The 12,041-nt window shown below is 54.7% G+C and overlaps 1 protein-coding gene across 1 annotated transcript in view; it reads left to right on the plus strand.

The window, feature by feature from the left end:
* NAPSA (napsin A aspartic peptidase) overlaps positions 1 to 8,243 on the plus strand; it is a 14,840-nt gene extending 6,597 nt beyond the window's left edge. The window contains exons 2-9 of the mRNA XM_004710682.2: positions 3,404 to 3,545; positions 3,630 to 3,753; positions 3,890 to 4,008; positions 4,893 to 5,092; positions 5,626 to 5,748; positions 6,003 to 6,147; positions 7,691 to 7,789; positions 7,962 to 8,243. Of these exons, the coding sequence (XP_004710739.1) occupies positions 3,404 to 3,545; positions 3,630 to 3,753; positions 3,890 to 4,008; positions 4,893 to 5,092; positions 5,626 to 5,748; positions 6,003 to 6,147; positions 7,691 to 7,789; positions 7,962 to 8,189 (1,180 nt within the window). The 3' untranslated portion in view covers positions 8,190 to 8,243. The remainder of the gene's footprint in view (positions 1 to 3,403; positions 3,546 to 3,629; positions 3,754 to 3,889; positions 4,009 to 4,892; positions 5,093 to 5,625; positions 5,749 to 6,002; positions 6,148 to 7,690; positions 7,790 to 7,961) is intronic.
* The last annotated feature ends 3,798 nt before the right edge of the window (positions 8,244 to 12,041 follow it).

Consider the following 12,041-nt stretch of genomic DNA (forward strand, 5'->3'; position numbering starts at 1 on the left):
AGAGGATGTAAACTGGTACAGATAGGAACTGGAAACACAGGGAATCCAGGACAGATGATTCCCTTCAGGACCAGTGGTGAGAGTGGCGATACCGGGAGGGTGGAGGGAAGGTGGGGTAGAAAGGGGTAACCGATGATAAGGATCTACATATAACCTCCTCCCTGGGGGATGGACAACAGAAAAGTGGGTGCCGGGAGACATCGGACAGTGTAAGATGTGACAAAATAATTTATATATTATCAAGGGTTCATAAGGGAGGAGGGAGTGGGGAGGGAGGGGGGAAACTAGGAGCTGATACCAAGGGCTCAAGTAGAAAGCAAATGTTTTGAGAGTGATGATGGCAACAAATGTACAAATGTGCTTGACACAATGGATGTATTTATGGATTGTGATAAGAGTTACACGAGCCCCAATAAAATGATTTTTTTTAAAAACTGAAGAAAACATCTTATCTCAGTCCAGATCAAGTCCGTAAATCTGATATTAGCCCATAGGTCTGATACTAGTCCATAATCCCTCTTCAGACTCATGCAGCACATGCAATGACACCGAATGCAGGAAGATCACAGGCCAGTGGGTAGAAGGTCTTGTGATCCAGTGGAGGTGGAAGCATCTCAGCGCTGGTGTGGGTTTCCACGTGGCTCCTCCAGTTCCAGGGCTCTGGCTCCATCAGTGTAGCTCCATGTAGCTTGTCAGCAGGAATGCGAAGCAGAGAGTGTGTCCCACCTTCAGGGAAGAAGACAGGAGTTCCCAGAATCCTCAGGAGAAGGCCTCATTGGCTATGACCTGATTGACAGGCTCGACTCCACCCCTTCGCTCAAGTTGACAGGAGATTACACAACTGCCATGCTTCTCACAGTGGATCTCACCCTACATGTGACTGATTACATTGTGTTATGCCACATTGTGGGGAATTACTAGTCCTCCACTGAAGAACTCGTGAGAATCCTGGCCCAGCCCAATTGGGATGAAGCTCAACTATTATTGCCAGCAATGATATCCCATTGATAAAGTTGTAAATGATCCCGGGCAGCTGTGGAGCCATATTGACAGTTGGGTGATCACCATAGGAATGCGATGACCCCCGAAGTCTTTACAGAAATATTGACCCATCCGCTCTCTTCTGGGTAAGTCAGCTACATGCTAAAGTTTGAGAGCCATGGACACAATGATCTACTTCACCTTTGTTAGTGGTTGAACAGGATAGAGAGCCAATGTCCCCCCTTGATGAACGTTTTGTGGAGTCCTCCAGATTTCCTCATCAAATTCATCCTCATCCCACATCTTCACCCACTTGTCCAATGATCAGCTGTGGGTGACATTCCCAGGACCCTGTTTTGTTTTTTAACATTCTGTTGTGATCTGGTTGAAAGTTAGCAAAGCAAATCGGTTTTCCATTCAACAACCCATGCACATTTTGTTTTGTGACATTGACTGTAGTCTCCCGAAGTTGACAGCACGCTTCCCATTTCTGATGTTTATGATTTCCATTCCTCCCTGTCTCCTGAGCTTCATCCCTGGGAAAATGTTCCCCCTTTTGATATGGTACAAGGGGGTACCCACTCCCCCCAAAAAACAGAATTTCCCCCCTCAAAGCTATGTATTTAAATGTCATTTACAAAACAACCTTATCACCTTCAAAGTGCTCTCCGTTACACTTACTGCGTTTGTCCTGTCTGCGGTTCCATTCTTGGAAACATTTTTCAAACTCATCTGTTTGGATGGCTGACAGCACCTCCCTTGGTTTTTTCTTCACCTCTTCCATGTCATCGAAGCGCTGTCATTTCATGCCTCTGCATTCGAGGAAACAAAAAGAAGTTGCATGGAGCGAGGTCAGATGAGGTTGGCATGCTGTTTTTGCCAAAACCTGGTGCACTGAGATGGCTGCATGAGCAGGTGCATTGTGCTGGAGGCAAAACCAATCCCCCGTCTGCCACAAATCAGGCCTTTTTTGTTCCATACTGTTACACAATCTCTTCAGAACCTCTAAATAGAAGGCTTAGTTAACAGTCTGACCCGGTGGAACACACTCCAGATGCACTATCTCCCTCACATCAAAAAAACAAATGAGCATCGTCTTTGTCTTTGGTTTCACTTGACGAACTTTTAAAAAAAAATCATTTTATTGGGGCTCGGACAACTCTTATCACAATCCATCCATCCATCCATTGTGTCAAGCACATTTGTACATTTGTTGCCATCATCATTCTCAAAACATTGAGCCCTTGGTATCAGCTTCTCATCCCCCCTCCCTCATAAACCCTTGATAATTTATATATCATGCTTATTTTTTCATGTCTTACACTGACCAATGCCTCCCTTCACCTACTTTTCTGTTGCCCATGCCCCTGGGAGGGGGTTCTATGTAGATCATTGTGATCGGTTCCCTGGTATGTTTTCTTAATGTACAATTACTCTTTATGTAAAGCTCTTTCTTATACACATATGAGGGTCTATGAATTTGTTTCTCTAGTCAACTCGGACTAACACAGAGAGGCACCACCTGGTGTCTTTGCTCTAAGGCCAGAGTGGGAAACCTTTTTCCTGCCCAGGACGATTTGGATATCTATCTATAGGAGTAGAAAGCCCCACCTTTGTCCCGCAGAATGACTGGTGGGTTTGAACAGCTGACCTTGTAGTTTGCAGTATGAAGAGCAATCCGGGACACCACCCCAGCTTCTTGTCCACCCTGTGTTGTTGTGAGGTACCACGAGTCGGTTCCGACTCACGGTTCCGACTATGCACAGCAGAAGGAAACACTACCTCTCGTACTCGATGGCTGGAACGGCTTCTCTTGGGGGAGGAGTGTGATGTGACTTGGGATTGATGACTTCAAGGCCTGAATCGGCCTGAATCGAGCGGCACGTGCCCCTCCCTCCTTTACAGTCTTGGAAACCTTAGATATGATCACTGTGAATTAGAGTCCACTCCGTGACAATAGGTGGGTAAGGGGCCATGGTGGTGTCGTGGGTGAAGCAGTCAGTCCACTAGCAACCAAAAGATTGGTGGTTCAACCCCACCAGCAGCTCGGTGGGAGAGAGATGAGGTAATGATCTATAGCCTCACTGACTCACAGGAGCAGTTCTACCCTGTCCTATAGGGTCTCGGTGAGTGAGAATCCACTCAATGGTGGAGGCTTTGATCTTGGCGATGTCTATTATTACAAGGCTGTGGTGGGGGAGGGGGGCTGATCTGTTGGTGGTGATGTGTTCTTCTAGAGACTTTGTGGGTATTTGTGGAACTTTCTGGAAGGTTCTTCATGGAGGGCTTCTGATCAAGACTGATGGTTGTTGTTGGGGCCAGCCTGGTTTGTCACTGAATTCCCACCCAACTGGGAAAGCCGGTCTTAAACCGACTCCAGGAGGGGTCCCTTCCTAACTGCCCTCATCGTCTGCCCCCACAGCATCCCTCTCCGCCGAGTGCATCCTCAACCCAGCACCCTGGACCCACTGAGGGCATGGGGGGAGCCAGTGCAACACCCAAGCTTGGGGACCTCATCTCCTGGGGACAAATCCACGTTTGTGCCTCTTTCTAACTACATGAACGTGAGTTGCCGCCTCCTCGTTCCCCACCGCCTGGTGCTGAGAATCCAGGCTCATCCGGTACCTTGTTTTGTTTTTCACCATCAGGTGCAGTATTTTGGGGAGATTGGGCTGGGAACGCCTCCCCAAAACTTCTCAGTCATCTTTGACACTGGCTCCTCCAACCTCTGGGTCCCTTCTATACGATGCCACTTTCTAAGCCTGCCCTGCTGTGAGTTTTTACGGGGGAAGAGGACAGGCAGGGTGGAAGTGGGAAGGGCTTCAGCTGCCCCCAAGCCTCTGAAGCCGCCATCCCCTCGGACCCAGCCCTGAGGGGCCACTGACACCTCCCTGACCTTCGGACCTAGGGTTCCACCACCGTTTCAACGCCAAAGCCTCCAGCTCCTTCCAGCGCAATGGGACCAAATTTGCCATTCACTATGGAACCGGGCGGCTCAGCGGCATTCTGAGCGAGGACAAGCTGACCGTACGTGACCCTGTGGGCCGCCATCCCAGCAAGGCTTGAGTCCGGGACAGTCCCCTTATCTACCATCCTTGGTCTGGGAGAAGGGATTTAAGGAGACTGGGTTTCTTGGTGAAGGAGCAAGACTTGTCAGAAAGGCGGGGATTCCTGCGTGGAGGGGCGGGGCTTCTCCAGAGAGGCAGGTCTTCCTTGGCAAAGCGGTGGCACTTATCAAGTGTTCTGATGGAAGGGTGGGCCCTAGAGGAGAAGGGCGCGTCCACGGGAAGGGGTGAAGCTTATCATGAGGAGATGGGGGGCGGGGTTCCTGGTGAAGGGGTGGGGCTTATCAGGTGGCGAGGTGGGTTTTCCTGGCGGTGGGGGTGGGGGTTTCTCAGGGTGACGTGGGGCTTCCATGGAAAGGGGTGGGGCTAATCGTGAGGAAAGGCGTGGTTTCCTGGTGAAGGGGTGGAGCTAAGCAAGTAGAGAGGTGGAGTTTCCAGGTGGTGGGTGGGGCATCTCAGAGGAGGGGCGTGGCTTTCTGGTGGATGGGTTGGGCTTCCTTGGGAGAGGGGTGGAGCTTCTCAAGTGGAGAAGTGGGGTTTCCGTGGAGGGGCGTGGCTTATCAAGAATAGGGCGGGGGTTCTCAATGGATAGGTAGGACTTCCTAATTGATGAAAGCAAGGGCTTTCCTAAAGCTTCTGAGGCTACTGGGACTTTTTTCTAGATGCCCCAGATGAGGAGGACTCATGCCTTGTTTGGGAAGGTCTTGGGCTTTCTCATCCCATAGAAATACAGTTCTACCTGTCTTACAGGGTCCTATGCGTCAGCATGTCAGTGTTTTGGTTTGGGGGGCCTGCACGGGTCATGTCACTCCAGAAGTAACTGGCCCCCTCTCAATCTACCCCTAGATTGGGGGAGTCAAGGGTGCATCCGTGGTTTTCGGGGAGGCCTTGTGGGAGCCCAGCTTGATCTTCACTTTTGCCCACTTTGATGGGATATTCGGCCTCGGTTTTCCCATCCTGGCTGTTGATGGAGTCCGGCCCCCGCTGGACATATTGGTGGACCAGGGCCTAGTGGACAAGCCTATCTTCTCCTTCTACCTCAACAGGTATTGGTGGTGGGAGGGAGAGGGGGTTAGGTCTTCCTTCTTTAGAGTCTCAGCCCCCTGGGAGTCCCTTACCCAATAAAATGCCACTCTCCACTGGGAAGTCCTATTCTCGGCAGGAAGACACTGACACACAGGACGTCCCACCCACTCCTGGTGGCAGAGTGGAAGTATAAGGCTGCTTATTGAAGTGTTGGCAGTTAGAACCCACCAGCTTTTCTGTCATTCAGAAAGCACACACACACTCCTGAAAAGCCACACTTCCCAGAATGAATTCAGAGCTTAGTGACTATGACACTCAGCTAAGGACATTCCCCCTGGCAAAAAAAAAAAAAAAGCCCACACTACCACCACTTCAGAAAGTCCCCAGCACCCTAAAGTCCACCCACCACCAAGACAACCCCCCTTGCCTTCACCTTTTCTACTTGGCTTCTGGTCCCCACAGCTAGGCCCTGCCTGCACCCTTATAGCAGAAGCCCTGTCCCTGGGCCCCTGAGGGGGACCTGGGGGACCCTGATAGAGCTGTGCCTCGGCAGGAACCCCGAAGAGGCTGACGGTGGAGAACTGGTTCTGGGGGGCTCCGACCCTGCACACTACATCCCACCCCTCATCTATGTGCCAGTGACTGTCCCAGCCTACTGGCAGATCCACATGCAGAGGTGGGCAGGGACTCCTGGTCCCAGGGAGGGGGCCTGGGGGACAGGACTCCTGGGTCTGATGGAGGGGGGGCTGGGGGCCAGGACTTTGGGTCTGAGAGTCCTGGGGGTGGGCGAGATTTCTAGGTCTGAGGGAGGAGGAGCCTGGGTGCTGGGTACCTGGACTCCTGGGTCTGAGGGAGGAGTTGGGGAGGGGGTGTCAGGACTCCTGGGTCTGAGGGAGGAGGAACGCTCCTGACTGCCCCTCCTGGCCACAGTGTGAAGGTGGGCTCAGGGCTGACCCTCTGTGCCCGGGGCTGTGCCGCCATCCTGGACACGGGCACATCCCTCATCACGGGACCCACCGAGGAGATCCAGGCCCTGAACACAGCTATAGGCAGTGTCCCCCTGCGGATGGGGCAGGTGAGTACTAGGTCTGAGTGGGCGTGACCAGGGAGTCTGGGGGCGGGGCATCAGAAGCTGGTGGTTACAGGATATCTCAGGGCTGAAGGTGGACCCCAGTGATAGGTGCCTTCCAAGTGCCTGCCTTGAGTGACTCGGTCCATAAAGAAAGGAGAAGTGGAGCTGCCAAGTGGCTGGAGAGAGGGAGAACGAGGAGAGGGCAGATATACCAATGCCAGGACGGAACTGAGGGGTTGGGAAGGACTGGGGGCATCTGGGGCGGTGTGGAGGAGCTACACTTAGAAGTCCTTGGTAGACTAAAGATGAATGCACTGGGCTGGTTGGATGACAGGCTGGAGGTTCGAGCCTTTCCTGAAGCACCTTCCAGAGGCAGCCTGGTGACCTGCTTCCCCCAAACCAGCCCTTGAGAACCCCATGGAGTGCAGTTCCACTGTAACCACAAGGGGCGCTGTAGAGCCGAGGGGACTTGACCACTGGTTGGTTGGCCCCTTGGCAGAAATAACAGCTGGGGATGGGGGCGGTGGGGCAGAGCCGAAGCAGCATCCCTCAGTCACATTTTCCCAGTGATTTAGGGATGGCATGCTGGCCTTCCATGTAGGGAGTCTGGGGGTCGATGCTGGTCCCTTGCCTTCACTGGCCACCACCACTCACCTGACACTGGAAGCTTGTGTGTTAAGAAACCTAAAACCTGACTTGAAAGCTCCTGATTGGCGAAAATCATCATCATCCTAGCGCTGACGAATGCGTCAGACAATTACCAGGACCACTCATTTCCCACAAAATCCCTATAAGGTCATTACGATGACCACCTGCCTTTTTAATGTTGGGAAGCGGGGCACAGAGAGGTTAAGTCGTTTACCTAAAGTTGCACAGCAGGGAAGCGAGAGTACCAGCCTTTGAACACAGGACAGATGCCACAAGACCCAGCCTGGACCACGGAGGTGTAGGTTAACCGATGCAAAACCAACTCCCTTTAGGTCACTGTGTGTGGTGAATGAAATACAAAGGGGCTTCAGAAAGCTCACAGAAAAATGAAAGAGAGCTCGTGGTTTTTTTGTGTGTTTTTTTGCCATGAACATTTTGAAACTCCCTGGCTTCCCCGGTGGGCTCAGTGTTTGGGATCTACATTCAGATAAAGTGAGTAAGAGAGGGTCTGGCTACACGGAGTCTGGAGGAAGTTACAAAAATTATACAGGGGTGAGGGGCAAAGCTGGTAAGGCTAGGGGCACCTTGAAAGAAAGGCAGCCAGGTGTGACTGCCTAAGATCCTTAGCACCCGGCTCCTCCTAAGGTACTGGAGAGCCAGGGTAGGTATTTGAGCATAGCAGGAATCCTATCTCCACTCACTGGCGATACCCTCATAGGGATCCTATAGGACAGGGTAGAATTACCCCTTTAGTTTCCGAGATTGTAACGCTTTCCCAGAGAAGAAAGCCTCGTCTTTCTCCCGTTAAGTAGCTGGGTGGTTTTGAACTGCTGTACTTGAAGTTAGTGCCCCAACCAGAACAAGGTTCCTTGAATCTTCACATATTCCTCTTTTCCAGTACATCATTGACTGCTCAAAAATACCGTCACTCCCCCCAATCTCCCTCCTCCTTGGCGGGGTCTGGTTTAACCTCACAGGCCAAGACTACGTCATCCAGGTAAGTAGACATCACGGTGACGTGAGAGGGAGGGATGTCGTATGATTGGGCTCGTGAAGGTAGACACAGACTTCCTTGGGGAAGATGGGGTGACGGTTGCGTTTCTAAGTCCGAGAGGGGAGGGGGGGGGAGGGGGCGTGACTCTCAGGTGGCCCCCCTTGGTTTCCTGCAGATTGCTCGGTTTGGTGTCCACTTCTGCCTGTCCGGCTTCCAGGCTCTGGACATACCTCCGCCCGTGGGGCCCTTCTGGATTCTCGGCGACGTGTTCTTGGGGAGCCACGTGGCCGTCTTCGACCGTGGTGACACGAAAGGCGGTGCCCGAGTGGGGCTGGCACGCGCCCGTCCGCGCAGGGCGGGGCAGCAAGCGGGCGAGCCTGCGCAGGCGCAGTTCTACGGGTGATGCCTGGCTAGGCGCCAAAGGCCCCTTCTGTGAAAATTCGCTATTTCTGCTGCATTTACCTTGGTCGCTGTTCTCTTTGTTTTAAGGGCATGTTTTTTGGAGAGGAAAAAGCAACTGTCCAGATCTCTGGAGATGAATAAGAGGAGTAGGGGGAGGTAGCCTTTTTCTCTCGGTTTCAAGCTGGTGGATGGATCCCTGTACTACGAATCCCATGATGCCCCTCGCCACTCTACAGGTCGTCAAAGGGGCTGAGCACCGCTCAGCATGATGGAAGTTGTAGTCCACGCCCTATTCGTGATTGGCTGGGGGCGAGCACAGACACAACATTCGTGGGAGGCGACAGGTCGCGACGGCGACGACAGGCGGCATGGGGGGGTGCTGCCTGAAGTCGGTAAAGGGTTCCCAACGCTCTTCGTAAAGGGAGAGGATACCATTTCCGCAGCCTTCATCTCTGGTATACTCCTTGCTCCCCTGGGAATTCCGGGACTCCTGGGTCCACCATGTAGGCGGGGCTTTGAAGCCCCCGTGTTGGGGAGGGGGGAGCGATGCTGCCCCTCCTCCGGTGGTGATGTCATCCCCCCACCCTCCAACGCAGCTTCTTAGTGCCCAGAACTGCCAGGGCCGGGTCACCCCTCCCCCCCATCGCCAGCCCGGGATCCCCCATCCCCGCCCCGCCACGACTTGGGGTGAGTACGGGGGAGGGGGCAAAGTCTCAGGGATTGGGGGCGGTGAGACAGCCCAGATCCCAGTTATGGAGGCGAGAGGCAAGAACCTAAAAGATCATAGCGGAAGGATTTCCCTCAAGTGCCATCTTTGGCGGCCAAGGACCTTGAAGGGTTTCGGGGAACGAATGATGACAGGCTGGGAGTCTCCCATGTTATCCATTTTGAGTTTCTGGAAGACCTCCTTTCCTGGGTTTAGAACTAATGGGAGTGGGGGCAGAAAATCAAGGAAGGGTCCTTGGAGTCTAGGAAGGGAAGAGCCTCCCCCCACCTCCCAATTCCAGCGCTTTGGGGAATAGCGGAGGGAATGGGAATTTGGAGTTTTCCGGAATTTTATTCCATGAGGGGCTGGGAAAAGAATCGATTGGGAAAGGGTGGGAGGAAGGTTCTGGAGAAAGGAACAAACATCGGCCGCCTTCCTCCTGGAGTCCCTGCTCAAAATGAGTCCACTTCACTGCTGGGCTGACAGGGCTGGGTGTCCCATAACCGGAGGGCCTTCGCCACCCCCACCCCCCCAACTAGGTGTGCAGGAGTTCATTTCTCTCTCTCTCTAATGGGAGGAGTTATCCCGGTGGGGTCTTGGGGGCAGGCCATAGGATAGGATGAGCACTCATCTCCCACCTCCACCCCACAATGGAACCCAGACCACCCTCATGACAGACTTGGGTGGTCTCATTACCACTTACTCCCTCCACGCCCCCTGTCTAATCCAAGTCTCCTCCCATCCACCTCTGCTCCCACCCACCCGCCCCCCACCCGTTCTCCCACAACTTCAGACCTGGTGACATCCCTGATTTAGTCGCTTGACCCCGGTGCCTGGCTGCTGTCAAAAGCAGAAGAGCAATGTAGGTTTAAGAGGAGGGAAAAGGGAGTCGTGAAAGGAGGGTGGCAGGTTGAGGTCCTGATACTTGAACTCCAACCCCTCACCTGAGCCTCTGTTGCCTGCCCAGCCCCTGCCCTGCTCCAGCCCCCAGCCCCCAGCCTGCCCCTACACCAACCTGACTCGACCCAGTGCCAGGCTCTCAGGCCCCCCACTCAGTGCTCCTGCTTGGGGGTGCAGAGGGAGCTAGGAAGCTCCCATCAGTCCCCTCTCTGCCCCCTGCAGCCTTCAGAGGCTCAAGGACTACCAGAGGATCCTGAGTCCTGGAGCAGGATGGTAGGGGAGCTCAGGGTCTGGAGGCGGGGGAGTGGGGGGTGATGGTGGTGGGTGATGGAGACCAGCTTCTGGTCTCCGGGGCAGGCCCCACTTCTGCAACTCTGCAGTGACGCAGCCTGCAGAGGAGTCCTGGCTAGGATGGGGGTTACAGGGGTGATGTGGGGGAGGGGCCAGGGAGGGATGGAGACTGAGATGTTAGAGCCGCAGAGAGGCAGGGGGGTGGGGGTGGGGTAGGTGTGAGAGAGGAGGATCAGATCCAGAGAGAGTGACAAAGATCCAGGAGAAGAAGTCAGTGAAAATGACACCGGGAGGACAGAGCGCTGGGAAGTGAGCAGAGACGCAGAGAGGGGGAGACAGACTCACAGAGAGGGGGACAGATACCAAGGAGAAGGGGACAGAGACCCAGAGAGAGGGAAACAGACCGGGGCGGGGGGGGACAGAGACCCAGAAAAAGATGGGAACAGAGACTGAGAGAGAGGGAAACAGACCCAGAGAGAGGGGGGTGAGGATGGGACAGAGACCCAGAGGGGGGGGCAGAGACCCAGGGCACACATTCAGAGTGGGACAGAGCCTCGTCGAGTGGTGAATAGAGACAGAAGGGGGCGGTAAACAGGGACAGATGGGGTGTCAAGATGGGGTGTCATGGTCTCAGGAGGAGTGGGAAACCTGGAAAGAAAAAGAGTCGAGAGCGGGTGGGGCACACAGCCGGAGTAGGGGGCAATTTAGGAATGTTTGCGGAGCGGCCCGGAAGAGAGTGTCATTAACCCAGAGGAAGAGATACAGATTCCCAGGCACAGAAATGGCAGAGACTTCCAGAGAAGGGGCGGGAGGTGGGAGGGAGGATAAGGATGGAAGTGGAGGGCAAAGAGGTGGAGGGGACAGTGACCCAGCGAGGGACCTCCAACAGGAACGTATTGAGACCAAGAGAGACCCTGGGAGGGGGGCTGGGGCCCAAGAAGAAGCAGAGCAAAGACTCCGAAGGAGGGAGACAGACAGACTCAGAGATGGGGAGACAGAGAGCGAACGGGGAGGACACTCAGAGGGACGGGGAAAGAGACCACGAGAGACACAGGAACGGGAGCGGGGGTCGGGTGGGGAGGCCATACGAACCAGCCGCCGCACCTGCAGAGGGAGGCGGCGGGCCAGGGACCGTGCAGCTCCAGGAGGCCCGCAGCCCCTGACCCGCCCCCTTCGCTCCTACAGGCGCCGCCTCCTCCCGCCGCAGCCCTGCTGCAGCCGCTGGCCCCGCCCCAGCCACCTGCGCCTGCGCCGTCTCGCCTGAGGGGGCGGGGCCTGGCCTCCGCTCCCGAGCGGGCCGCCTAGCTGTGGCCCCGCCCCTCTACAACCACGCCCCCAACCCACCGTCCTCACCAAGACCTCTTGGACACAACTCCACCCTATTTACCTTTGTCCCCGCCTCCCTAGGGGCTTTGGCGACACCCTCTGCAAGCCTGGGCGCTCTTATTGCTTCTTCAGCACCCCCTCCCCAGTCCTTTCTTCTAGCTGCAGTCTACCATTTTCTCGACCCCTTTTTATCCACCACGTGTAAGATCTCAATTTGCCCTATCAGGCCCTACTGACTAACCCTGAGTTTAGGGCTCGCTTGAGGTTGTCTGATCTCCAAGAGGCCAGACCTCGCCCCTCTTCCATCCAGCCCCACCCCGTTGCTTTGTACTCTCCTCCTCTTAGTCCATAGAGCTACCCACCTGCCCCCCACCCCCGGACCCCTCATTCCAACCAGGACCCTTATTCGTACTCATTCTCTTAGCCCCGGCCCGCCCCTCATCCCGTTTAGCTGCTTTCAAGCCCCTCTAAGCTATATGCCTCCCTTTGTCCGCTTCCCATAGGACAGAATAGACGTTGTATGCTATTTATAGAACACACCCATTTTCATCAGGCCTGCCCCACCCACCCAGACCCTTATTCTCCAGCCGTGCCTGGTGTAACCTGCAAGCTTGCAGCCTCAGCCTGGCC

This window comes from Echinops telfairi, unplaced genomic scaffold (assembly GCF_000313985.2).
Source record: "Echinops telfairi isolate 266 unplaced genomic scaffold, ASM31398v2 ScPeMD7_655;HRSCAF=1070, whole genome shotgun sequence".
In the NCBI taxonomy this organism is placed as follows: Eukaryota; Metazoa; Chordata; class Mammalia; order Afrosoricida; family Tenrecidae; genus Echinops; species Echinops telfairi.